Genomic DNA, 24,199 nt, shown 5'->3' with positions numbered 1-24,199 from the left:
TGCCTGCCAAGGGGCTTGGTCTGCAGGCTCCAGGTGAGATTTTGCGTGGTTACAGATGGCTCAGTGTTGAGTGAACCAGCCAAACCAGAAGACGCCTTGGATGCCAGCTATTCCACAGGCCATTGAGCTCAGACTAAACAGGCAGGTCCCCTTTCCACGCAATGCACCTTTTGACAGGGAAGTGAAGATAAGGCCTCAAGGTTTCTAGAGTGGATCAGTGCACATTCACTCCATCAGGTCTCTGCCCCTGCAAAGACAGAACCTTCCCCATGCCTTTTGATCTGGGATTCCATGTGTATCAAACAGACACTGCTACAGGTAGACCCCCAAGTGGGCAACAGCTGGTCCCCAGTAACTGGTTTCCAGTGGTAGACTGCCCCTGAACATGGAACATTTAAAGCTCTAAACAGCCTCAGTCCTGTATACTTGAAGGAGCATCTCCATCCCTGGACACTGAGGTCCAGTTCTGAGGGCCTTTTGGTTGTTCCCTCACTGTGAGAAGTGAAGTTGCAGGGAACCAGGCAGAGGGCCTTCTTGGTAGTGGCGCCCGCCCTGTGAAACGCCCTCCCATCAGATGTCAAATAGATAAACAATTATATGACTTTCTGAATGCAGCCCTGTTTGGGGAAAGCTTTAAATGTTTGATGTTGTGTTGTGTTCTTTTATATTCTGTTGAAAGCTGCCCAGAGTATCTGGGGCAACCCAGTCAGATGGGCAGGGTACAAAAAAATATATCATCATCATCATCATCGGTTCTCAGCTGTTGCTGTTGGTGTTTTATACACCATTGCATTGAATCTAAGGGCACCCATGAAGCTGTCATGAAGACCAATGCTGACAACAAAGGAATGGGCCACCCAGCCAGCCTCCAAAAACTTTGCGGACTCCAATGCAGCCTTGTCCCACAGCTCTATTCTTATCACAGCAAGAATCCACATCTCTGCTGGGAATCATACACCAAGTGTGTCTGGTTATGGTCGGTTTAAGCCACACATGACAGCAGTCGCCCTGTTCTTTTGCAAAGACCAAGGCAGGGGTAACGGGGAGGGGGGGGGAAATATTTTTTTCGCACAAGGATTTGCCAACTGGATTCCCTCCACCCCAAGCTGTCTGACAGTTGTGAACATTTTTACTGGCTTGTGAACGCATTTCTGGGGGCCTGGTAGCTGCCATTACATACCACACCACAAAACACTGGATGTTCTCTAGAGTTCATGAGGGAGCCTCCATTCATTTCCCTGGAGGAGGGCAGCTTTTCATAGACTCCTCCTGCACACTTGGATTTAGTCCCCATCACACCAAAGTGAAGATGGAAGGCATCGTAACACTAAATTCTACTCAGAGGAGATCCAGGTCACACTATATAGCACTTTTTCAGTCCTGGCCCATTCTACCTTCACAGGCATGGCTTCCCCCAGAGAATCATGGGAATTGTGGCTTGTTCTGGGTTCTGGGAACTATAGTGCCCTCAGGGTTAACATCTCTCAGCGCTCTTAACAAACTAGTCTCCAGGATTCTTGAGGAGAAACTGTGATTGTTTAAAGAGGACTTTAAACGGATAGCATGGATTGAATGCAATTTAGTTGTACTGTATATAAACCTCAATGCTTGCAATGGATTTTTGGGCCAATGCATTAAGAGTGTTGGACTAGGAATGGGGAGACCCACAACTCAGTCATGAAGCACATTGGGAGACCTAGGGGCAGTCACTTTCACTCAGCATAACCCACCTCAAAGGGGTGTTATAAGGATAAAACAAAAAACAAAAAATGAAGAGAACACCACATGGAATTCCTTGCAGAAAAATCAGGGGGCAAATGTAATTAATAAAGAATAAAACCCAAACATTTTATTTTATTTATTTATTAGACTTGTGTATCGCCATCATAAGATCAAATGGTGGTTCGCAAGATAAACATTCAAGGTAAAAGGTAGCTTGGGGCAGAGCCTGGATGAGGCCCTGATGTGTTGATTCAGAATACCGCAGCTCTACAAGGTATACACCATTGCCTGCATCAGCCCTTGTTAAAATTCAGAGGGGGGGGGGAAATCAAGGAGAAATGGTTATGTCAGCGGTGAGACACACTAATCAAGAGGTGCAGATATTTAATTTTTACTGAATTCAAAATCTGGCACAATATCAGTACTGTATCACATTTTTGGACTCCCCTTTCTGATGTTTCCTTGGAACATTACTTAGACCATAACTCCCTGTTCCCTTCTCCCCACCCCCCCACCCCATGCCCACATACCAAACCTCTCAATTAGTATGACTTTTTATGATCAGTTTTATTTGGTTACTTAAATAACGTCTAACTTACCTTTCCACCCCAAAGAGTACTGACGGTGGTTACCAGTAAAACAGACCATAAAATATAAAAACCGTAAACATGAAACCAAACAAACTGGGGAATGTAGGAGAAGGAAAGATAGATGCTTAAAAACCATGCGGAGATGCATGGCCTCTGAAAGCTAAAGATTTCAATGGATGTTTGATGCACCAATTGCGCTGCCTGCTGGCCACTCATGGAATTTATGATTGCTAAGAAGTGACTGACTTTGGAAAACTCTATAACTTACCAGATGATCCTATGCAAGTTTATTTGAAAGCGAGCTAACCTGCATAGAGTTCTAGCCATAAAGTGTTTAAAAAAGTTTTTTTTTAAAAAGGAAAAGACCTGCGCACCTTTATGATGCTGACACTTTTGTAAATGCATTTACAAGGACGTTCCTCAAAACAGGGAGATGTTGGTGAATTCTAGCCAGGCAGACATTTGCTCCTAAATCATATTATGACAATTCATTTAGGTTTCTTTAAAAAAAAAAGTATTTCTGGAGTTTTCCCTCCATTTCCTGGCACTTCATATTTTGAGTCCCCTTGCTGTTTGGAATGGAAATTAATCTTGAAATGCCAGAAATAACCCCAAGGTATTGGGATATACTCCTTTCTGCGAAAAGCTCTCCAAATCTAATGGCCAGCAAGCGAAACCACACCTGGAAGAAGCAGGATATAATAATGCTTCCCTGGGGATTTGCAAGGAACCAGGAGTTTATGTACAATAGGAATTGCTGCGCCTGTTTACACGCAGCAGCAAAGAATGACTCCCATATATCAACAACTTGAGTGATTGTTTCCTTTCGGAGATGAAAACTTTGCTTTCTGTAAATGAAACAGTCCAAAGTCATAGAAATCATCTACTCTTAATATAGCAACTGTTAAAATTCTTACCAAAACAAGAGGAAGGTATTTTTCTTTTCTCTTTTGCAAGACTGTGGCAATCCAGTTATTGGAGAGCTCTCATCTGGCCCAGTCAACATAGGCAATGGTCAAAATTGCACCCACCCTCTGGGATACCTTTCTACATGCTGTTTATAAGGCAGGGACAGTGGAAAGCTTTAAGCTAACTATGATAACTAACTGGTACAAATTGGTGTGGGAAACAGCTCTCTTAGAAAGACTGACAAATAGATTAAGGACATGGTGGGAACAAAATAAGAAAGACAATTTTACTTCTGTCTGATTTGATTTCATAATGTATGCTATGCCAGTGTCCCAGAAAATGAACAACCCCCCTCCTCCTGCCACCTGGTTAACTTAGCTGCAATCTCTATTTAATAATATCTCTACTCCTCTCACGTATTATAGCCTTCTTACCTGCAAGGCAGTAAGAAACACAGTTGTCAACGCTGATACCATTTCACAATAGGGAAAAACCACTACCACACCTTTCTGGGAAAACTCAGATACTGGAAAGGCTACTATATCATAGCTACACGGATGTTTTTATTTTATGTTTTGTATTCTACCAAAACTTTGTATCTCAATGGCCTAAGTCAATATTTTGGATAATGCATTATCCACATGCACTCCTATACAGTGGTTCCTTGGGTTACAAACACCTTGGCTTACAAACACCGGGTTACAGACTCCACTAACCCGGAAGTAGTACCTCGGGTTAAGAACTTTACCTCAGGATGAGAACAGAAATCGTGCCGTGGCGGCACAGCGGCAGCAGGAGGCCCCATTAGCTAAAGTGGTACCTCATGTTAAGAACGGTTTCAGGTTAAGAGTGGAAATCCAGAACGAATTAAGTTCTTAACCACAGGTACCACTGTATGCAAGTTATTTCACCATTTTGTTTATTCTATTTATAGGGAAATAAAATTAAAAAGAAAGCAAAAACCCACGCCTGCTCTCCACCAGGGACTCCAATTTTACTCAACCCACAGGCTATTAATTGGTCTAATCATTTGCTTAAACAATGTTGCAATTTTATTTTCCATTTTCTATTTTTCTGGCTGATTAGCCATATTCCCCCCCCCAAGAGGTTTCCATAGATTAAAAAAAAAATAACCCAGTGTACAGAACAGGAAAGGGACCATTCCTTTGGACCACCTGACTTGAAAATCACAATGTTTTTTGGAAACCATGGTCCCAACCCAAAGAATTACTTAAAAGTGGGTGGAGGTGGCATGTGTTTACCACGCTCAAGAGAAATGTTGGTTCCCATCTTTGAACATCTCCCACTGCATTAGAAATTGCATTTGAAATGTTGCAGAATTTCCAGAGGAGCTTGCAATGTGATATCTGCAGGGTGGCATGGAAAGATGGTGCTACTATTTAAGAAGAACGGGTTAGAAGCCCCCTTTTGATGCATGGAGCTCACACAGGACAGTTCTTTGGATTATTCCAGGGAGTGGGGATGGGCGGCTCTTCAGAGATTGTTCAACTATAACTCCCACCATCCCTGCCCATCCAGGTTGGGGCAGATGGGAATTGGAGACCCAGCAACATCTGGAGGGTCACATGTTCCCCATCCTAGGAGTAGGTGGCTGACTCTGAATACAACTTAGTTTAATTACAACTTAAGAGTTAGCTGCACCCGTTATTCTGAATGGGTCTCCTCTGTATAGGATGTTAACCCCGGATGCAAGCCATAAGCTCCAGTAGTATAATATGGCGAACAGCAATGGCTCAGAGACACAGCAACTGCTTTACACTCAGAAGGACCCAGATTTGAGTCTAGGCACCTCTAAGCAGGACTGGAAAAGGACCTTCCCGAAATCCCGGAGAGCTGCTGCCAGTCAGCATTGATAACATTGAGGTAGATGGACCAATGGTCTGACTCTACAGACCATTCCTAGTGCTCAAGCTCTTGGGGGGGGGGAGACCTAGTCCTAGTGCTCAAGCTCTTGGGGGGGGAGGGAAGAGAAGAGGCATTTTCCCATTGTGTTGGTTTCTTTAAAACTGTTGCAGGGCATCAATGTAATTGCTTTTAGCTTTTGTTTTCCTAAGGCAAAAAAGGGGGGGTTGCAAAAAAGAGAAGGCAGAACAGGCTGTGGGATTTTGCCCAGAAAGCAACTCTGCAACCTTGAAAAGGTTTTCTTTAATGCTTTCTGAAAGGTCTGCCTCTCCTGGGGCATCATAATGGGCTTAAAATATACTTAAGAGTACATCCTGAAGCTATGAAAAATATTTCCAACTCTTGTATTTTCTTTTTCAAAGAAAGAGAACATCGCAATGCTTATTTTGACTTTTTGCCTGAGATTGGCTGCAAAAGAGCTTCTGTTTAGAAAAAAAAAGGTTCAACCACAATCCCACCAGTTTTTCAGGAAACAAAGAAACATACAATTAGAGAGGGAGGGGAAATCCAAGAGATTAGTTTTATTCTGTAAAAGGCATTTGTGCACATGCCTTCTAAATGTACTCTTCACATCGACTCTTCCCCCACAGAGCAGCCTTTCTGAACCTGGTGCCCTCCAGAGGTTGTTTGACTATGTTTCCCATCAGCCCCAACTAGCATGGCTAATGGTCATGGATGATGGGACTCGTAGTCCAGCAACACAAGGTCCCCGCCCTATCCCTCATTTCGAAAGCAGCATTCTCTGCTGCCTGGAAGAGACAGAAGAATGCCTCTTTCATAAGGGAATGGGGAACCTGCGGCCCTCCAAATATTGTGGGACTCTCACTTCCATCAGCCGCAGCCAGCATGGCCTAATAGTCAGGGATGGTGGGAGCTGTAATGCAGTAGCAAGCCACCCCTAGTTGTACTCAAATATCAAGTATTATAATTCATATCTGAATGCAGTGAAATAGTAAATGGGTATAAAGGGAGCAGCAGCAGAGAGCTGGGCAGGTGCGCATAATTTTGATTCATCAAGCAATACCATGGCCAAATAGGTTTTGCACAAAGTGGTCTAAATGGTTTCTCCATAGAATGTATGTTTACATGGTTAATTCAAAGTGGTTTAAACTGATTTATACCAGCAGAAGTACAAGGTGTCAAGAGCAGTGATATGCTAGAAGGGACTTTTCCATCTCTGACTGTGGGGATGGGGCGTATCACATCGTTGCATGCTCCACCATCTTTAAAAACCGAAAGAAAACACCTCCCTGCCAGCATAAAGCTAGCAAACAGGGAATGGGCTGGGTTAGAACTATTCTTGACGTGCTAGTTCTCTACTTAAGGGAACATGCAGAGATGGCAGACTCATTGGTTTTGCCATGTAGACCAAGCCCTGACGTTGCCCCCTGCTGAGGATTCTGGGTAATGTACCTTTGAGTAGCTTGGGGGGGATCCATGGCCCTCCAGATGTTGCTAGACTACAGCTCCTATCATCCTTGAGTACTGGCTATGCTAACTAGGACTGATGGGAGTTGGAGTCCAACAGCTGGAGTAGCTAAAAAAAAATCTGTTCTAAATCCTCAGCATTCATTAAAATACCAGTTATTTGTGTGAAGACTTAGTGTCCCTGTCCAAAGAAGTAGCCTCCAAGATCGATAAGATCACCCAACCCTGAAAACCCTTCAAGCACGCTGTACTCCATTGTTGTACCCAGATCTGCACCTGACTGTCCATTCAGCTTCACCTGGGCCTGCTTCCTGTTTTGCTCAGCTGGTTCCTGGCTAGTTCTACTCTCAGTGGACTACCGTGGAGGCTTAAGCCTTGTAGAGCCACAACAGCAGCATCAGCTGTGGCTTTATCATCGTAATTGAGAAACGCCCGGTGTTGTGCTCCTTGCCATATCAGTCTTGCAGGAGTTGCTTGGCACTGTCTCAGGGCAACCTTTAACTCGCCCACTCTGGTCCCTTGAGGGATGCTGCCCACATACACAGAGACAGGTGTGTCGGGGAGGGGAGAGCTGTCTGGTGATGCCCCACCTTCTGGACTTGCTTGGGACAAGCTGGCCTGATCCTGGAAACTGCTACTTTCAGGTCTGCTCTTCTTGGCAACCCTCACCGGCTTGCCAGCAGCTGGAACATCTCGCTGTTCATCCTTGAGGGCAACATCCTTGCCTTCTTGTTTCTCTCTGTGGCGAAGGTTCTTGAGGACCGGGATCTTCCCCAGCATTTCGTGACTGATCTAAAGCATGGAGAAGAGTTAGTTCCCCCGCTCCTTAAATCGAACCCAAACTTCAAAACACAAGACCAGGCAATCACACAGTTCTGCCAGTAGCATTGGATGATGTAAGAGATACACAAAGCACACCTAGCATCTGTGAAGAGAAATACTACACATTTCACCAATATTGGCTATTTCTATTACAGCACATTGTCTTTGACAGACTTGCCAGGCATGATCAAGTGCTGCGCTGGATCCTTCCTCCAGAACTTTCCCCATTGGCTCCCTCATCCTAGGTGGATAGAGCTATGATGGGGGGCAGGAGGAGAGCACTGTTCATGTTAATAACAGTCACCCCCTGTTCTTCCTTTGGTACACTCAGAGACCTTTCATTCTGGCTCTGATCTAGTCTGGACACTAGCACTTACAACTCCATTACTTACAAAAAATTATACTTCATCCTTCACCTCTTCATCCTTCACCTTAGTTATGATTTAGATTTAAGAACCCATATTCCCCCCTCCTCTTTTGCTTGAGAAACTGATTAAAATAGCAAGAGGTAAATGTTTAAATTGTAAACAAAACAAAATCACCATTCATTTATTTATACCTGGCCTTTTCTCCAAAGAAACTCAAGGTGGTGGATACACAACACCCTTAAAAAAATCCTCACAACAACCCTATGAGGTAGGTTTAGGTTAAGAAGCAGCAACTGCCCCAAGGTCGCCCAGTGAACTTCATGGCTGAGTGGGAACTTGAACCCAGGGCATTTCACTTCTAGCCCGACACTCCACCTTCCCAAACCTGTGGCCCTCCAGACGTTGTTGAATTACAGCTCCCATCATCCCCTCACTGTTGGATCTGCTGCCTGGGAGCTGATGAGTGGTTTGAGTCCAGCAACTTTGGGGGAGTACCATGTTGCCTTCCCTTGCTCTAACCACTATACAACACTGGCTTTTGACTAATAAAAGCAGCGCTCCCAGGCAAATTATTAGTGGCATGAAGAAAAGGAGCTTCCAGCCAATTGCTGGACAATGTCAGTGCTTGAACAGCATCTCTGCCGATTCCAGAGAAAGCATTTTCAGCTGTGCAAACTGCCCTTTGGAGAGTATTTGGTGATGTCATATGCAAAGCACACCAAACTGGCTTGGAACAGTGTTTTTTATTTGCTCTGTTTCTCCTGGAGCCCCGATTTAGAACCTCCTGTTGGTTTTTGTCAAATTTCCTTGCGGAATGCACAAACACTCTGCTAAATGGTCCAAAGAGAGTTGTCCCCCCTCCAGACCCACTTTCACATCACTGATCACTCCTGGACCCAATGCAAATAAATGCCTCTTGAGTCAAATCCAATTCCTCTCTCTATGTATTTGGAGTCTTTATTTAGCTAAGTCATAACAGCAAAAGAGGAGGGTGGGATCCTTATTCAGGACATGGGAATAATTTGCCTCTCTGCTCTCTCTTGAAGACAACTCCTAACTTCAGGCGGGGGGTTGGGTGGGGGGTGTCCTCTGCTCTGCCACTATGTTAGGTCCAAGCAGCCATTCCCAGGATTAGCAGAAGCAATTATGAAAAACCAAGCAAAATATATACAAAAAGAGCAGAATAATTCTAATTTTCATAAGAAGAGTCTGTTGGATCAAGCCAATAGCCCATCTAGTCCAGCATCCTGTTCTCACAGCGGCCAACCAGATGCCGGTCGGGAACCTGCAATCAGGACCCAAGCCCAAGAGCCCTCTCCCCTTCTGTGGTTTCCAGCATCTGGTGTTCGGAAGCATTACTGCTTCTGACTGTGGAAGCAGAGTATTGACATCATGGCTAGTAGCCACCACTAGCCTGATCCTCCATGAATTTGTCCAGTCCTCTTTTAAAGCCAGCCCGGTTGGGGCCCACCCCTGCTTCCTGCGGGAACAAGTTCCAAAGTTTAGCTCTACGCTGCAATAAGAAGTCCTTTTATCTGTCCTGAATCTTCCAGCGACCGGCTTCATTTGATGTCCACGAGTTCTAGTGTTAGGAGTTCTCCCTGTTGCTTTGATGGCTCCCATATCTAGTGTCAGGATGCAACCTCCATAAATAACTTCTTCAGCCATCTCTGGCTCCCCCCCCCCCAAACTTCTAATCGCAAGCAAGATCTGCCTAGCTCTGGCAAAGGCCGCCCTCCCTCCCACCACCACCCAGGAACCCTTTCATCTCCCGTGCTGCTTTTCACACTCCTGCAGACAGGATTGGTCTGCAGGGAAGACTGTATATCAAAAACTCTGTTATCTAGGAGGGAGAGAGAGAGAGGGAGAGATTAAAGCCTGTGATCTACCTTGGGACAAAGGTTGTGCTTCCTTTCGTCCTGCCATCTGTTTGCAAAGGCAGATTTGGGTTGTAATCTTCCTCTTTAGCTCAGCAACAGCTGCATTTCTGGCCAACTAAATTTGGAGTTGTGGGGGGGAGGACCACCGCAACAGTCGCGATGGGAGAGCAAAGAAATAAGGAGAACGAACAGATATTCCCCACCCACCCCCACCGCAAACAAAAGGAGAAATACAGGTGTATAAAGTTTTACATTTTGTGGAGAATGGGGCTAAGAGAGAAGTTTTCTCTCTTAGAAACAGTTGCTGGAAACCTTAGAAGGGGAGGCTGCTCCTGCGCTTGGATTGGAAGATTTGGCCAGAAATGCAGCCAAATCTTCCCTTGGAAGATTTAAGGGAAATAAAATTAAATACTTCTTCATGTAGTGCATAGTTAAACTATGGAACTCGCTCCCACAGGAAGCAGCGATGGCCACCAATTTGGGTGGTTTTCAAAGTTTGGACAACTTTGTGCAGCAGAAGACTATCAACGGCCGCTAGTCATGATGGCTATGTTTTGTGTCCATTGTCAGAGGCCCTGTACCACTGAATACGAGGTCCTGGGGGTACAAAACTGGGGAAAGAGCTCTTGTGCTTGAACCCTGCTTGTGGGTTTCTCACAGACATTTGGCCGACTTCTGTGAGAACAGGATGCTGGCTAGATGGGTGGACCTTTGGTCGGATTGCTTTCTGGTGGGTTACTTTTGCTGCCACCATTTTTGGTTCTGCAACAAACCACTTGCAGGGCTATGCAGCGGTAAAGGCAGGCTGAAATACTTTTAAACAAACAAGGAAATAAAAAGAAATTTGCAGGCTCCACTCCCTATCCCTCAGTGCTTTTGTCAAGAAGCAATGAACACAACAGTGGAGGCTGGTTCATTAGGGTGAATGGGGCTCTGACCCACCAGCTTCAAGCCTGCCTCCTTACTTACAACCAATCAGTGGTGCCTGTCATTGGCTCCACCTACTTCTGGTTTTCCTGCCTTCTGCCCCAGATCCAATGGGCACCACAGCAATACACCTGAGCCAATCAGCCTGAAGATTCAAATTGAGGCGTTTCTTGTCCCCACCCCACTCTGCCTCCAATATTCCTGAGCTGCTCTCTATTCCTAGACATCCTGGCAGTATTTAACAATGAAAACAAACAGATTCGGACAAGAATGTACATTGTTTAATGAACTTTGGAATGGCAAACAGGGTAGGGGTGGGACGGAGCATTAGCTGCAATGCTTTTTCAATTATGAGATGGTATGATAATGATTCTTCCCAAACTTCAAATTATAAACAGCAAGTATAAATAAACAGCAATAACTTAAAATTTTAACAAAATTACTCAGGCAACTTCCCCACCTACATCAACGTATTCATAAGTATTATATTTATATCAGGATAATAATTATTATTCTCATGCAATTTTATTTATTGTTTATTCGTATGATTGTATGAATCGATAAACTGTTCACTGTCACTGGTTGAATTATTTGTCGTTCTGTTATTGGTCTTCTAATATTGTGCTTCCTCCTCCTATTTATTTTTCTTAAATTTTGTATGAATGCAAACATCAAACCAATTTAAAAATCCACACAATGATGTACTTTAAAAAAAAAAAAACCACAGACCCACACATCTGTCCACATACTAGCTTTGTTCCCGGTGGGTGGTAAAAATAACGCCTCCCCTTAAATATGGAAACTCACGCTTCCCCCCCCCCCGCCGCCCACCCCCACGCATAGGGCTATCTTTGCTTCCTCTAATCCAACCTTCTGCTACCAAATTGAATTAAATATAATAGACTGTATCCAGTGTTTTTCCTTTTCAGAGTAGAACCACTGAAATCAGAAGACATGACTAATTTAGGCCCATTCATTTGAATGGGTCTAATCTGCATAGGATTAACATTGCATCCAGCCCACTAGCCCTATGCCTCAGACTCATAGCTGCCAAGTTATCCCTTTTTTAAAGGGATTTTCCCTTATGCTGAATAGGCTTCCTCGCGAGAAAAGGGAAAACTTGGCAGCTATGCTCAGACTGTGATGCTAATACTTCGTTGTTGTCACCAACAACCTATTCATTTATAGCACATCTAATGCATAATTCTGCAAGACACTTGAAATGCCTCTCTACCATCCCAGCGAACTGCTGATTGCAGAACAGGCCACCTACCTTGTGCCAGAGGATCCCTTGTGGCTTGGGGTGTCTGCACCCTGTCTTGATTATTCTCGTTGGGGTAAGGATGTAATCCACAGTAAGGTCATGGTCGCCCAGCAGATCTTCTGGTATGTCAACCACCTATATTAAGGAGGAGGAAAAATATCATCAGTTCATAGGTGGCTTTCAAATGCAGAGCCCTTTAGCACCATAAGAAGGCAAGGAGAGCCTGCTGGATCAGGCCAATGGCCCATCTAGTTCAGCATCCTGTTCTCACAGTGGCCAACCAGATGCCTGCAGGAAAACTCTCAAACAGGACGAGCACAAGAGCGCTTTCCCCTCCTGCCATTTTCCAGCAACTGGTATTCAGAAGCTTCTGTCTGTGGAGGCAAAGCATACTCATCACAGCTCTAGCAATCATTAATCGCTTATCCACCATGAATTGGTCTTTTAAAGCCATTCTAGTCGGTGATCATCATCGCCTCCTGCAGGAGTGAGTTCCATCCAGCTCAGCTGAAATTTAAAACCATTGCCTGCCTCATCACAGAGGCTCATGAGCTCCTCTAGCTTCCATAGTTGATCTTGCGTCCAAATATATTTTCCTTTCCAAAGAGATTATTGAATTTGGGAAATCAGCAGGCTTCTGGGGAGTGTAGTATTTGGTGCTTCGCTTGCCTCGTTGCCCCTAACCATGATCTGAAGGGGCAGAGTTCAATTCTGCAAAGTGCTTACTTTGCATATCACACAGAAATCACCAAAAAAATTTCCTAGCTCAGATCTTGCCCAGTGCCCAGGAAGCCTCACCCTGCCAGGTAGCGAGTCACCCCAGTTCCAAGCAGCTGTTGTTACCTGGCAGTCATGAACGGCTGTGACAACTACTGTGTCCTCTCTTACAGCTCCCATGGAGACCATCATTGCATACTCCAAGTCTGCAAAGCCTTCCCCTTTCCCGATTCGGCAGCCTGCAGTGAGAAAGTGAGAGACCACAAGAAAAAACAACCACAGGGATACATTGTTTATATACCTGTATATAAGCAGGAATTGCCTGCTGGATTAGGCCAAGGGCCTATCCAGGCCAATACTCTGTTTTCACAGAGACTTAACCAGATGCCTACAAGCATACAAGAAGGATCTGAGAACTCTCCCGTCCTGCGGTTTCCAGCAACTGGTGTTCAGAAGCATTACTGGCTATGCCCAAGGAGGCAGAACATAGCCATTGTGGCTAGTAGCTATTGGTAGCCTTCTCCTCTGTGAGTTTATCCAATCCTCTTTTAAATCTGTCCAAGTTGGTGGCCATCACTCCCTCCTGTGGCAGCGAGTTCCATAGTTACCGGACTAACTAAATCTGTTAGGTTGCCTCTTCATAGGAGCTTTTGTTTATTATTTCATTCACCGTTCAGCTAAATCTACAAGGATTCTTCTGAAGAAAAGCCAACACACTTGCTTTGTTTCTAGATGATGCAGCCAGTGTTAGAAGAGGGATTCTGTGGCAGACCTTGGGCTCCCATGCGATGCTAAAATCCAGCACTGCCCGAATCTTGTGAACTGTTCTACAACATTGTTGTGGCACCCCCTGCAGCACAAAACCCAGTGCAGACACCTCTAAAACCATCTCTGCAGGATTTAGCTTTGCTGGAGTCAGAGAGATAAGTACCTTTTCTAAGAGAAAGTCTGCCACCTACAGTCCTGGAAAATTATTACATGCTCTCTCTCTCTCTCTCTCTCTCTAGTCATAAACTTAGCTGTACAAATGTGGTTCATGCAGTGGTAACTGGTGCCACCAGGATTGGTAGGGCATAAGGCAAGGAGAGCAATAGTAGGTGGAGCCAGAACAATGATAGGCAGGCCCACAGCCAATGAGAAGTGGACTCAACTAATTCCAGTTTTATGCCCATCCTCCTCTCTTCTGAGGCCAATACTGAGACTGAGGAGGAGGAAGCCACCCCCTGGACTGGGGGCTGACTGAGGGGAGACTGAGGTTGGTTGGGCAGTATCCCATTTGCTCTTCACTACAGCTTATCTAACAAAAACAGCATGACTTACCGTCAGGAGGAAGGTCTCCGCAGGCTAGAGATAACCCCAAGGTTTGGAAAAGTGCAATGAAATAGCTAGTGTGTGTTGGGGGAGACCCTGAGAGGGCAAAAATCCTCCGTAGGAGCCCAATGAGAACTGAGCATATTCAGTGGGCATGGACAACTGCAGGGGGAATGGAAAATTGGGAGTAAGGGTGGGGGAATTGGAATAGAATAGCCTGAACAGAACTACTGCACAGTGGGGGCCCAACCTGGAAAACTAATTGCCCTTTTTATTTATAACGAGGTCTGTATAGTTCAACTAACTCTCACAGGAGCCAGCTTGGATGGCTTTAAAAGAGGATTGAACAAATACATGCAGGATACGTGATCAATAGCTGCTAGCCATGATGGTTACGCTCTGCCCTCCATAGTGAGAGGCGGCAAATTCAGAATTAAAACTTTGACGTTACACAAAAGTAGCCTTACATCTAGCCAAGATACTGATGCTCCACTGGCTCCCAGATATGACCACCTCATATCTTACTCCTCCTTTTGTGGTTGGTAGACATTCCTTGTTGCAAACCACGACTCAAAGACAGTGCAGGCTGGTCTTGTTAGGGTGAATGGGGCACTGTTCTAACAACCTCGGCCTGCCCTCAGCCAGTCCCTACTTGCCTGCCCTCAGCCAGTCCCTACTTGCCTGCCTTCTTACAATCTTTCTGGGGGTGCTGCAGCTTGTCAGCTTCCCCGTTTGTTAAGCCTCAGTATTGCCCTTGTAGAACCCAGCAGGCAGGAGGAGGATGGGACAAAACTAGAATTAGTGGGCTCTTCCTGCTATTGGCTCTGGCGCCACCTACTGTCAACCTCCCTGCCTTCAGCCCTACAGCTCCCAAAAGGCACCAGTCACAACTGCTCAAAGACCGTGATCTTACACCGTGGTCTTTTCAGAGCAGTGACCCACCTTTGCTTGCAGAAGACCCCAGATGTTTAATCCCCGGCATCACCAGGAAGGTCTGGGAATGTCCTCTGTCTGTAACCCTGCAGAGCTGCTGCCAGTCAGTGTAGACAAGACTGAGTTAGATGGACCAATGGCCTGTCCTGATATAAAGCTGCTTCCTATGTTGCTATCCAGCTTGGGGGTATGCTGCCTTGGTATATGGGGGCTCTGATCTCAAGTATAATGACTAATATGAACATAAGAAGAACCTTGCTGGATCGTATCAATGGTGTGGCCCACCTTGTCCATCTTCCCAACTGGACACTTCCAGGAAGCTCATAAGCAGGGCAGGAAGGCAGCAGCCCTCCCTCACTATCTTCCCACCCACCAACTGATACTTCAGTGGAGCGTATACTGCCACTAAACATGGAGGTTCTATTCCATTTAGATAATCTGTCCATAACTAGGCTTAGCTATCTGGAATTTGTTTCAGCAGCTCCCCTCTGGCTGAAGTTCCAGCCACATGGTTTTCTGCCAAGTACCTTTCTCAGAAACAGCCACAGATCCTACCACAACCAGGTCCACGCGGACCTTTGCGTCTAGTCCGACAGGTACGCTGTAATCCCGGACACCCTGGAAAAGAAGAGGAAGAAAAGAATGGTTGCTCACAGTCAGCCTGAATTGCTCTCCTCTCCCTCCCCCTTGCAAACCTTCTCTCCCCCCCCCACCAAACAACAGTCTATTGAGAGAGAACAGAAGCCTCCTCTATCCAGCACAGCCGGTCTTGCTCTCTTCTTGGAAGCCAGCCAAGTTGTTCTTTGGGGATTCTAAAGCAATTGGGAACGTCAGCTTGGAGGAAATCCCACCCCAAACCCAATTTCAGAGATGCCAGGTTTTCTGTTCTGCCACTGACCTGAACGTGCTCATTCCTGAACAAATGGGGGGGGGGGTCTCCCGCACAAGGCTGCTGAAGGACAACTTAATCAAGCAGTTCAGTTCTGTCACCTGCAGCTTCCCTTGCAATAATGGATTCTGTTCCACTGGAGTTATGTTACTATCAGTTTCTGCCATGGCGGACGGTCATCTTGCTTACATTTAAACTTACAGTGGAATTGTTCACATTCGCACTGTATGTTTAAGGCACTGTCCTAACACTTTAGCAGTCACGGGGAACCTTGGCAACTGCCGTTTGTGTTGGCCCTAAAGGGTGCTGACCTCACAGAGCTATGGTTCCCAAACCCTCAACAAGCTACAGTTCCCAGGATTCTCCAAGATTGTTAAAATGTATGGTGTGAATGTGACCATAATCAGAGATTGCATTTTTGACATTTAATTCCATTTGACAGCACTGCCTATATGAATATACACCAATATGTGCGTGTGTGTATGAATATATTAACTAACTACTAAATAACTAAGTAACGCTTTAGTTATTAATAAAATTATGACTATACTTATACCCCACCTTTTCCTCCAAGGAGCTCAAGGTGGTGTACATGGCTCCATCCCTCCCTATCTTATCCTTACAACAGCCCTGTGAGGTGGCTGAGAGGCAGTGATTGCCTCAAGGCCACCTAGTGAGCTTCATGGCCGATTGGGGATTTGAATCCTGGTCTCCCAGGTCCTAGTACAGTGTGTTGTAGTGGTTAAACACACTACATGCACCTGACAATGTGGATTCTAGCCCACGAAAGCTTATGCCATGGGATAAAACTGTGGCTCTTTAAAAGGCATTGCAACAAGATCCTTTGTTTGTTTGTTTTTCTGCAACGGACTTAACATAGGCACTCCTATGGAAATTACTGTACAGTATATCCCATAACAGCTGCCTGCTTTTGGCATTCCAACACTGGAGGGCGCCAAAACCCCACTTTACGACCTACAAGACAGCAACAAGCCATTCCTTATAGGGGATGCTGTTGATTTGGCCTGGAATGGTTAGAAATGCTTTGCAGTCTGCACATACCAATACAAAAAAAAAAATCAAGAAAGCAAGGAAACAGAAACTTAATCACTTTTCAACCGTCTTCTAGCTAGTCCCATTGATGCTCAGCAGTCTTTTTGAAGCACAGTAGAAATCAATTAACCAAAAAAACCCCTGTCCTTGCTTCCTCCTCCTTGCCGTTCTTACTTGAGAGGTGGCACATTTTCTTAGCATCTCTTTGGTTGCTCCAGGGGGAGGGATGATCCTGTTGAACAGCCCAGTCCGCAGGCGTGGGGTTGGCACCAAGAGAGCTTTCCTGGCCTGGGAGGAGAGGAGACAGGGGGGGTGTTCACACAAAAATAAGCCTACGAAATTGCCCCTCGGAGAGAAGTTCTGGTTACCTGCAGCGCAGCCAGCCGGATTCCCTCCAGAGGTTTGTCAGGATCCACCTTGACCTCCCTGGCTTTATCAAAGACATCCCATGCTTGGGCGGAGCCGCTCATCTCGAAAGATCCCTGTGCCAGGGAGAAAGTGGGGAAAGCAGCAGCATACTCACTTCTAGAGCTAAAAAGCGGGCATTCTTCTGGGGGGCATCAGGGTTGACTTTAACAGTCCTGGCACTTTGGAACTCCTGCAAATCGGGTAGCCTTGCGGAAGCATGTGGTGCATCCTGTTTTGGTAGGATATCTTTCATAAGAAGCGACACACGGAAGAGGCTTAGCCCTTAGGATCATGGGAAGCTGCTTTCTACCAAGTCAGTCCATCTAGATCAGTATTGCGGACAGCAGCCTTTCACAACCTTGGGTCCCCAGATGTTGTCGGACTACAACTCCCATCATCCCTAGCTAGCTGGACCAGTGGTCAGGGATGATGGGGGTTGTAGTACAACACCTGTGGACTCAAGTTTGAAAAAGACTGGTCTACAGTGGCTCTCCAGGGTTTCAGGCAGGGCTCTTTGCCAACCCTGCATGCTGGGGATTGAACCAGAGACTTCCTGCATGCAAAGTAGATGTTCTGGATCACTGAGCTATAGCCCTTGGAAAGGGCGGTCCAACTTATCATACCAAGTGATTACTTTGACCCTGCCTTGTCACAAAGGAGGGTGGGGGGAGCGAGGCCAAAATTTGATGGCCCCACAATCCTCACACTGTCTTCCCAAAGCTGAATAAGAAAGGGTCTAGGCTTTGGGAAAGAGATGCATGGCTCTGGCAGGGTCCTGGAGCCTTTCCACCTTCTTCCCAAAGCTGGAAAAAGCACTAAATAGGCTTTGGGAAGGAGGAGGGAGGACTCTAGGACCCTGTCAGAGCCCTCATGCCTCCTTCCCAAAGCCTACTGTCTCACCTGGCTTTGGGAAGGCATCACAAGGGCTGTGGGAGGGGCATCAAATGTTGCAGAGGGTCGCCCAGAAAGGCCTCAAGGGTGGCATTCAGAAGCCAAATGAAATTTGCAGGTGATACCAAAACACACTGTCAGTATTTCGTCAAAACCTGTCCCAACCATTGACAGTCTTCCTCTGTAGGAATAAGCAGGAATGTGTTGTGTGTTTTAATTTTCACCTGGAGGCCATGCTATCATACCTTGAAATTGGGAATCCGGTGATGGACAGGTCTTGGGAAATCAGCCAAGTTATTTGCTTCCATGTAGTCCCAAATTTTATGGCGGATGTCCCACTTGGAAACTCCTTGCAATAAAGAAGAGAACATAAGAGTCAGGATGGGATTCACACTGCCTTTTTCCACATAAGCCTGGACAAAATCCAATGCCAGACATATTCAGAGCAGATCCTTGAGAAGTCCACTGATTTCAACAGGTCTACTCTAGGTATACCTTATAACCATTTCTATTTAGAAGCAAGTCCTCTTGAATTCACTGGGGCTCACTTCCGAGAAAGTGGGGTTTGGACTGCAGCCTTAATCAAGTATTTATTTATTCTTTATATATTTAATCAATTTTTAAACAGTTTCCAATGCCCCTTCAGAATCTAGATCAGTGGTGGGGAATGGGCTATAGCTCAGTGGGAAGAGCATCTGCTTTGCATGCAGAAGGTCCCAGGTTCAAACTGGGGTTGGGGATGTTCCCTGGAGAGCTGCTGCTAGTCAGTGTAGACAGTACAGAGCTAGATGGACCAATGGTCTGATCCGGTATAAGGCAGTTTGATATGTTCCTATGTAAGGTAAAGGTAAAGGGGCCCCTGACCATCAGGTCCAGTCATGTCCGACTCTAGGGTTGCGGCGCTCATCTCGCTCTATAGGCCGAGGGAGCCGGCGTTTGTCCGCAGACAGCTTCCGGGTCATGTGGCCAGCATGACAAAGCTGCTTCTGGCAAACCAGAGCAGCACACAGAAACGCCGTTTACCTTCCCTCCGGAGCGGTCCCTATTTATCTACTTGCACTTTGATGTGCTTTCGAACTGCTAGGTGGGCAGGAGCTGGGACCGAGCAACGGGAGCTCACCCCGTCGCAGGGATTCGAACCGCCGACCTTCTGATCAGCAAGCCTTAGACTCTGTAGTTTAACCCACAGCGCCACCTGGGTCCCTCTGTAGATTGCACAGAAACCTGCACACAGCTTCCTCCCTTCCCTCAGCACCCTTGTGGATGATTTATTTGCAATTGAAAAGGCACACGAGTGCCCCATCCCCCAGTTTAGCACGAGTAGACCACCTGCACCTAGAGCAGAGGTAAGAGCAAGCCTTCTTCCTGGCTTAGTTTCCCAAGAAGGAGGCAAACAAAGCGGCAGCTAGTTGGCTAGTGAGCCAGGTGTTTACAGAATAAGGCAGCATGTTGGACAGCCGGATATTGGGGTGAGGGGGACTAAATGCATCCCTGAACCTCAGGGCTTAGTTTCCTGGCTCACTTCCCTTCATAGTAGAACTCAGGGCTGGCCCAAGACATTTGGGCCCCTGAGGCGGATGGCAAACTGGTGCCCCCCCCCCCCCGCCAGGGAAGAAGGAGTGAGTGAAGAGCTATTATCAAGAACGGGAGGGGGGCGGGAGAGAAAGAAAGATCGACATTGGGATTTGCCAGCCCTGTGGATCCTGCCCCCTGAAGCAGTTGCCTCCCTTGACCTCATAGGTGGGCCGGCCCTGGCAGAACCAACTACCAGAACTCCAGTCCTGTCCCAGGCGCCCCACTTGCCACATAGGAACAAGGGATCAGAATGCTCCTTAACCGGCATCAGTTGGATTCTGTTTCGGGGCTGCCTCAGCAGCTGATGCCCAAATCGGCCACCTTTTTGGCAGCCAGGGATTGGCATCCTGCGTGCAAAGCATGCGCTCTGCCAGGAAGGTCCTTGGCCCACTTCGTAAAGACCAGCATCCCCTTCATTACCGGGGCTGCCCATTTGCTGCGCGACCTCCATGCCTGCCCCGGAGCTGGACGAGTCAGCCGAGCCAAGTTACAGTGTCGCTCCTCCTCCAGCTGCCGTTCGCTCCACGTGCTGACACGGACTACGGCAGCCCAGAAGGGACAGCACTGAGCGCGGAAGAGGGTACCACAGTCCGCAGCTGCTCCGCCGGCGACCGCTGCATGTTTACCTGCGCGCAGTTCCTCAAGTGGGTCGGCAAGCGCAAAGGGTGCGTTGCAGGCTGCAGAGTCTGGACGTTTCATTCACTGCAGCCGGTAGAAAATTAAAGAAACGTTAAAAGGTCCAGCGATGGCATCTAAGTAAAGGATGAGAAATTTGCAGTTAAATAGATTTTAGTCGATTAAAAAGTGCATAGAGGTGAAAACAATGCTCCTGAAGCAAAAAACAAAACAAAACCCTTTGTTACTTACTAATGTTCTTTCCAACACACCAAATACGGTTACTCCTACAGAATTTTCAATAAACTGGGCACTTTAGGATAATTATTTGTTTATTTTGAATGTATCGCTTGATCCCTTTCACGCACGTTTACTTGGAAATGCATTTGTCAAGGATGAATGATGCTCGCTTCCAGCCTTTAAGGTCCAGGTGTTGCTCTCTATGGTTTCTTTCTTTCTTTCTTTCTTTCTTTCTTTCTTTCTTTCTTTCTTTCTTTCTTTCTTTCTTTCTTTCTAGATTTCTTGTTTTACAAAAGTATGTGCAATGTCGCATTTTTCAAGTTACATTTTCTAGGAACAGAGAGCAAGTGATAGGTGAAAGGAAAGATGCATAGCGCAATCATACATATGCTTACTCAGAAGTAGGTCCAGGGGTGCTAACTTGAATAAAATATTGGGGGGGGCGCACACACCATTTGAATGGGAATGCTCATCAATTGAGGGGGGCTGGCCTCCTCAATTTTTTTGGGGGGGGCGAAGTGACCTCGGCCCCTAGGAGTTGGTTCCTATGAGTAAGTCCCACACCGCCCAATGGGTGTTACTGTACAGGCAGTTACGTTCTACAATGTGTGCGCTGCTGTTATTGACCCACACGGTGTCGCTGTCTCCATTTCACCCATTCCACAAGGCGGGAGGTTTTTCCAGGGCAACGTTCAATTTACTCTTTTAACCTATGGAGGGCAGCAAACTCCAGCTCGTGAGCTTGGCGCGAACGCCTTTAGATGATGCTCCAAAGCAGCAGGCGTTATTACTGTTGTCTTTTCCTACAAACATATCCCCGAAGACTGCAGCAATGGGAAAGTTTAAAAGGGAATGAAGGAAGCGATCTATGTAAAGGTAAATGCCACTCTACCCATGCAACATCCGTCGAATTTATTTAAATTTATTTAAATTAGATAAATAATAGTAAGTCCGAAGAAGCGTTCTGTGTATCTGGGAAGCTTGCTTCGAGGATTTTAAAGACGCATTGGAGCAGTAAAGCTCCCGTTCCAATCACTCCTGTTTTACGATAAGGCGATTATCTTAATTTCCGAATGAGTAAATAAAAAATAAAAAAACATTGTTTGGATAGTTTATTTAAAGGTGCGTTGGATTTATTTATTTCCCTTTCCCTTTTTTTGTTTGCTTGCTTGCTTTTGTGGGAAGCTATGAATAATTATCTTTTTTCTTTCCTTTTTGGTAACTCAGTAAAATAGTCTTGGAACTTCAGAAAGAAGGGTAGAAGAACGGAAAACAGGAGCAATTATTCCAAAAATGGATGGGAAATATCCCCGTCTCTTTTCATTTCAATTTCTTTTAAAATACTGGTTAGCGTGTCTGTTTTTCAGAAATAAGAAGGCTGAGATTTCCCATTACTGTGAATCCAGTTTGTCTGCATTGCCTGTCAAATCCGTGACATGCTTTTCACATATTCAGTTACATTTCGAGGGAAATTGGGAAACTGGATTTAATTGTAACAGCGTGATGGATTAAATAGAACAAAATTTGGAAGAGGGCATTTCAAGAATATTTGAAACGTCATCATGTCTTAATTTCAAATTTCCTTAGCAATTTTATTTCTTTTCTTCTTAGCAGGCGTATTTTGGGTGTTCTTATTTGAAGGGCTTCCATGAAATCTCAGGACCATGAAATCTCACGACAACAAACAAATACTGATATATGGTACTATCCCCCCCAGTCATTTCTCCATGCTGTCACAAAACAGTTGGCTACAAGACCAGTGTGTTCCAAAAGAAAGAGTACTTATATCTCTCCCCCTCTAAAAAAAGAATACTGATTCAGAATCTCTAGAAATACTTCAAGGGGTTTGGATATTTTTTCTTGTATTTGTTTTTTTGTTTAATATAGGGTGCCACGGTCGGTATTTTGAGCCTCTCTCCTTTCCAAATAAATAAATTCCCAAATGGGCTTCCTAATAGTAAAATTCTCCTCTGCTTCAGATCTTTCTAGTTTGCAAAAGATCCTGCACTAGCTATCAATACAGTACCTTAGAATCTTTCTCCCAAGATCCTAGAGGCTTGCCATCATTATTACTTTAGAAGCACTGAAAATAAATGGATTGAAATCAGTCACATCAAGTCAAATAGAAGCTTGGGGCGGCAAAAGGAGCCGTCGACACTTATAGGTCTTTTATCGGTTTGGAAATGTTCTGCCTCACTTTCTAGCCTCACACTTACCTAGGAATAAAGCCCCCTCCGTCGTAGTGGGATTAAAAAAAACCGCCTAGGAATTGCACTTCACCCGCCCCCGGAGCATAGCTGCCAAGTTTTCCCTTTTCTCGCGAGGAAGCCTATTCAGCATAAGGGAAAATCCCTGTAAAAAAGGGATAACTTGGCAGCTATGCCCCGGAGTCATATCTTTCATTTTAAAAATCGCAGCAGAAACTTTGTGGGAAAAGCAGCAGAAACTTTGTGGGGTGGGGAGGAAGGAAGCCGGAATGAGTTTGGATGTGGTCTAAACATCGAATTTGACTGTCAGATTTTAATAATAATAATAATAATAATAATAATAATAATAATAATAATAATGAAATTGCAAGTGAAGGAATAAAATATAATTGTTTTCCTCTCCTCTCCACCCCGTTTGCAATTGTTTTGCACAGGGGAGCGTCCCAACCCGGGAAATTGGCGGGGGGGGAAATCACACCTAGGTTGCGGGCTCGCGTCCCTAATTAACCAAGCCTAATTGCCTCTAATGGAATAATTAGAGGGTCGAATTGGGCGGCGGGGAGGGGGCGTTATCGGTGTAACAAAATTCTTTTCAAGCCATCTTTTTAAAGAAACTGAATATCTAAACTGAAGCACATTAGACTGTGAAGTCGTTAGGCACTCTCGACGCGCAAGAAATCTCAACTGAAATCTACACAATTTCATTCGAAGCAAGAGACTCGGTGGTAAAAAGAAAAAGAAAAAAAGGGCGGGGGAAGCACTTTCCTTGGAACTTAAATCTCAGGTATTTAGGACCGAGGTGTTAAATGAGGTTAGGATGGAGGTGTCAAGTAATTCTATTTTTTTTAAAAACAACTTTGCTTTTTCCTTTGCAGTGCAAATCGATTTGGCGCATCGGGTGCAGGGGAGCGAACAAATCCCCTGCGCTGTCTTAAGCGCCCTTTAAAATTTAAGAAAGGAGCCTAGACTGGCGCTCAGGCATTGTTATCGTTGGTGTCGGATGAGGAGAGATTTCATTTTCAAAAAAAGTCAAACGACCCCGAAAATGAAAACTTGCTTCATATAGGAGATTAGCCAGTGCGGGGAAATATTTTAGAACAGTAGCCTAGCCTTTTCGGAGATGGTGGCTCCAATCTTTAAAATAGATGGAATTAAATTAAGAACGCGGATGCCTTTGAGTAACGGCTTCTGATTAGGTTTTAAACCAAAGCTCCACCGACCTCGGATCCCACGATCACACCTCTCCCACCCGGCACCCACCCTACTCCTCGCGCTCCAGAATCGCCCCTTTTCCACCCGCGAAGGCGGACGCCAGAAGCCACTCCGAAGCGCCGAACTTCGCCGCGCTTCCCGGAGCCCCGCCGCGTCCTTACGGCGCTCTCCTCGAACTCTCCCATTGGCCCTCCCGAGCCCGAGCCGGCCCGCCATTGGCGGAGAGCGCAGGGCGGAGGCGTGGCCAGCGAGGAGTAAAAACGGGCCTTCCGCAAGGGAAGTTTTGGAAACTTTTCTCCAGCCCTCGATGGGGAG

At 45.9% G+C, this 24,199-nt stretch overlaps 1 protein-coding gene across 10 annotated transcripts; it reads right to left on the bottom strand.

Moving 5' to 3' along the window:
• Positions 1 to 1,847: 1,847 nt before the first annotated feature.
• On the bottom strand, positions 1,848 to 20,142 carry MTHFSD (methenyltetrahydrofolate synthetase domain containing). Of its 10 annotated transcripts, none has more exons than XM_088671950.1 (9): positions 20,031 to 20,142; positions 18,281 to 18,384; positions 17,260 to 17,373; positions 16,911 to 17,024; positions 15,322 to 15,412; positions 12,677 to 12,789; positions 11,843 to 11,968; positions 7,163 to 7,364; positions 1,848 to 2,010 (listed from the first exon to the last, which is right to left on the bottom strand). In XM_088671950.1, exons 1-9 carry the CDS (start codon positions 20,059 to 20,061, stop codon positions 1,859 to 1,861), a joined length of 1,047 nt encoding a protein of 348 aa, XP_088528076.1. In that variant the 5' UTR covers positions 20,062 to 20,142; the 3' UTR covers positions 1,848 to 1,858. The 10 variants fall into 10 exon arrangements, with proteins under 10 accessions (XP_088528076.1, XP_060132038.2, XP_088528075.1 ...); XM_060276055.2 differs by lacking the exon at positions 17,260 to 17,373 and adding an exon at positions 17,105 to 17,218 and having other exon boundaries at positions 1,848 to 2,021; XM_088671949.1 differs by lacking the exon at positions 17,260 to 17,373 and adding an exon at positions 17,105 to 17,218.
• Positions 20,143 to 24,199: the final 4,057 nt, after the last annotated feature.

The sequence above is a fragment of the Zootoca vivipara genome, chromosome 6 (genome assembly GCF_965207765.1).
Source record: "Zootoca vivipara chromosome 6, rZooViv2.hap1.1, whole genome shotgun sequence".
NCBI lineage: Eukaryota > Metazoa > Chordata > Lepidosauria > Squamata > Lacertidae > Zootoca > Zootoca vivipara.
This window is presented reverse-complemented; position numbering and strand designations above follow the sequence as displayed.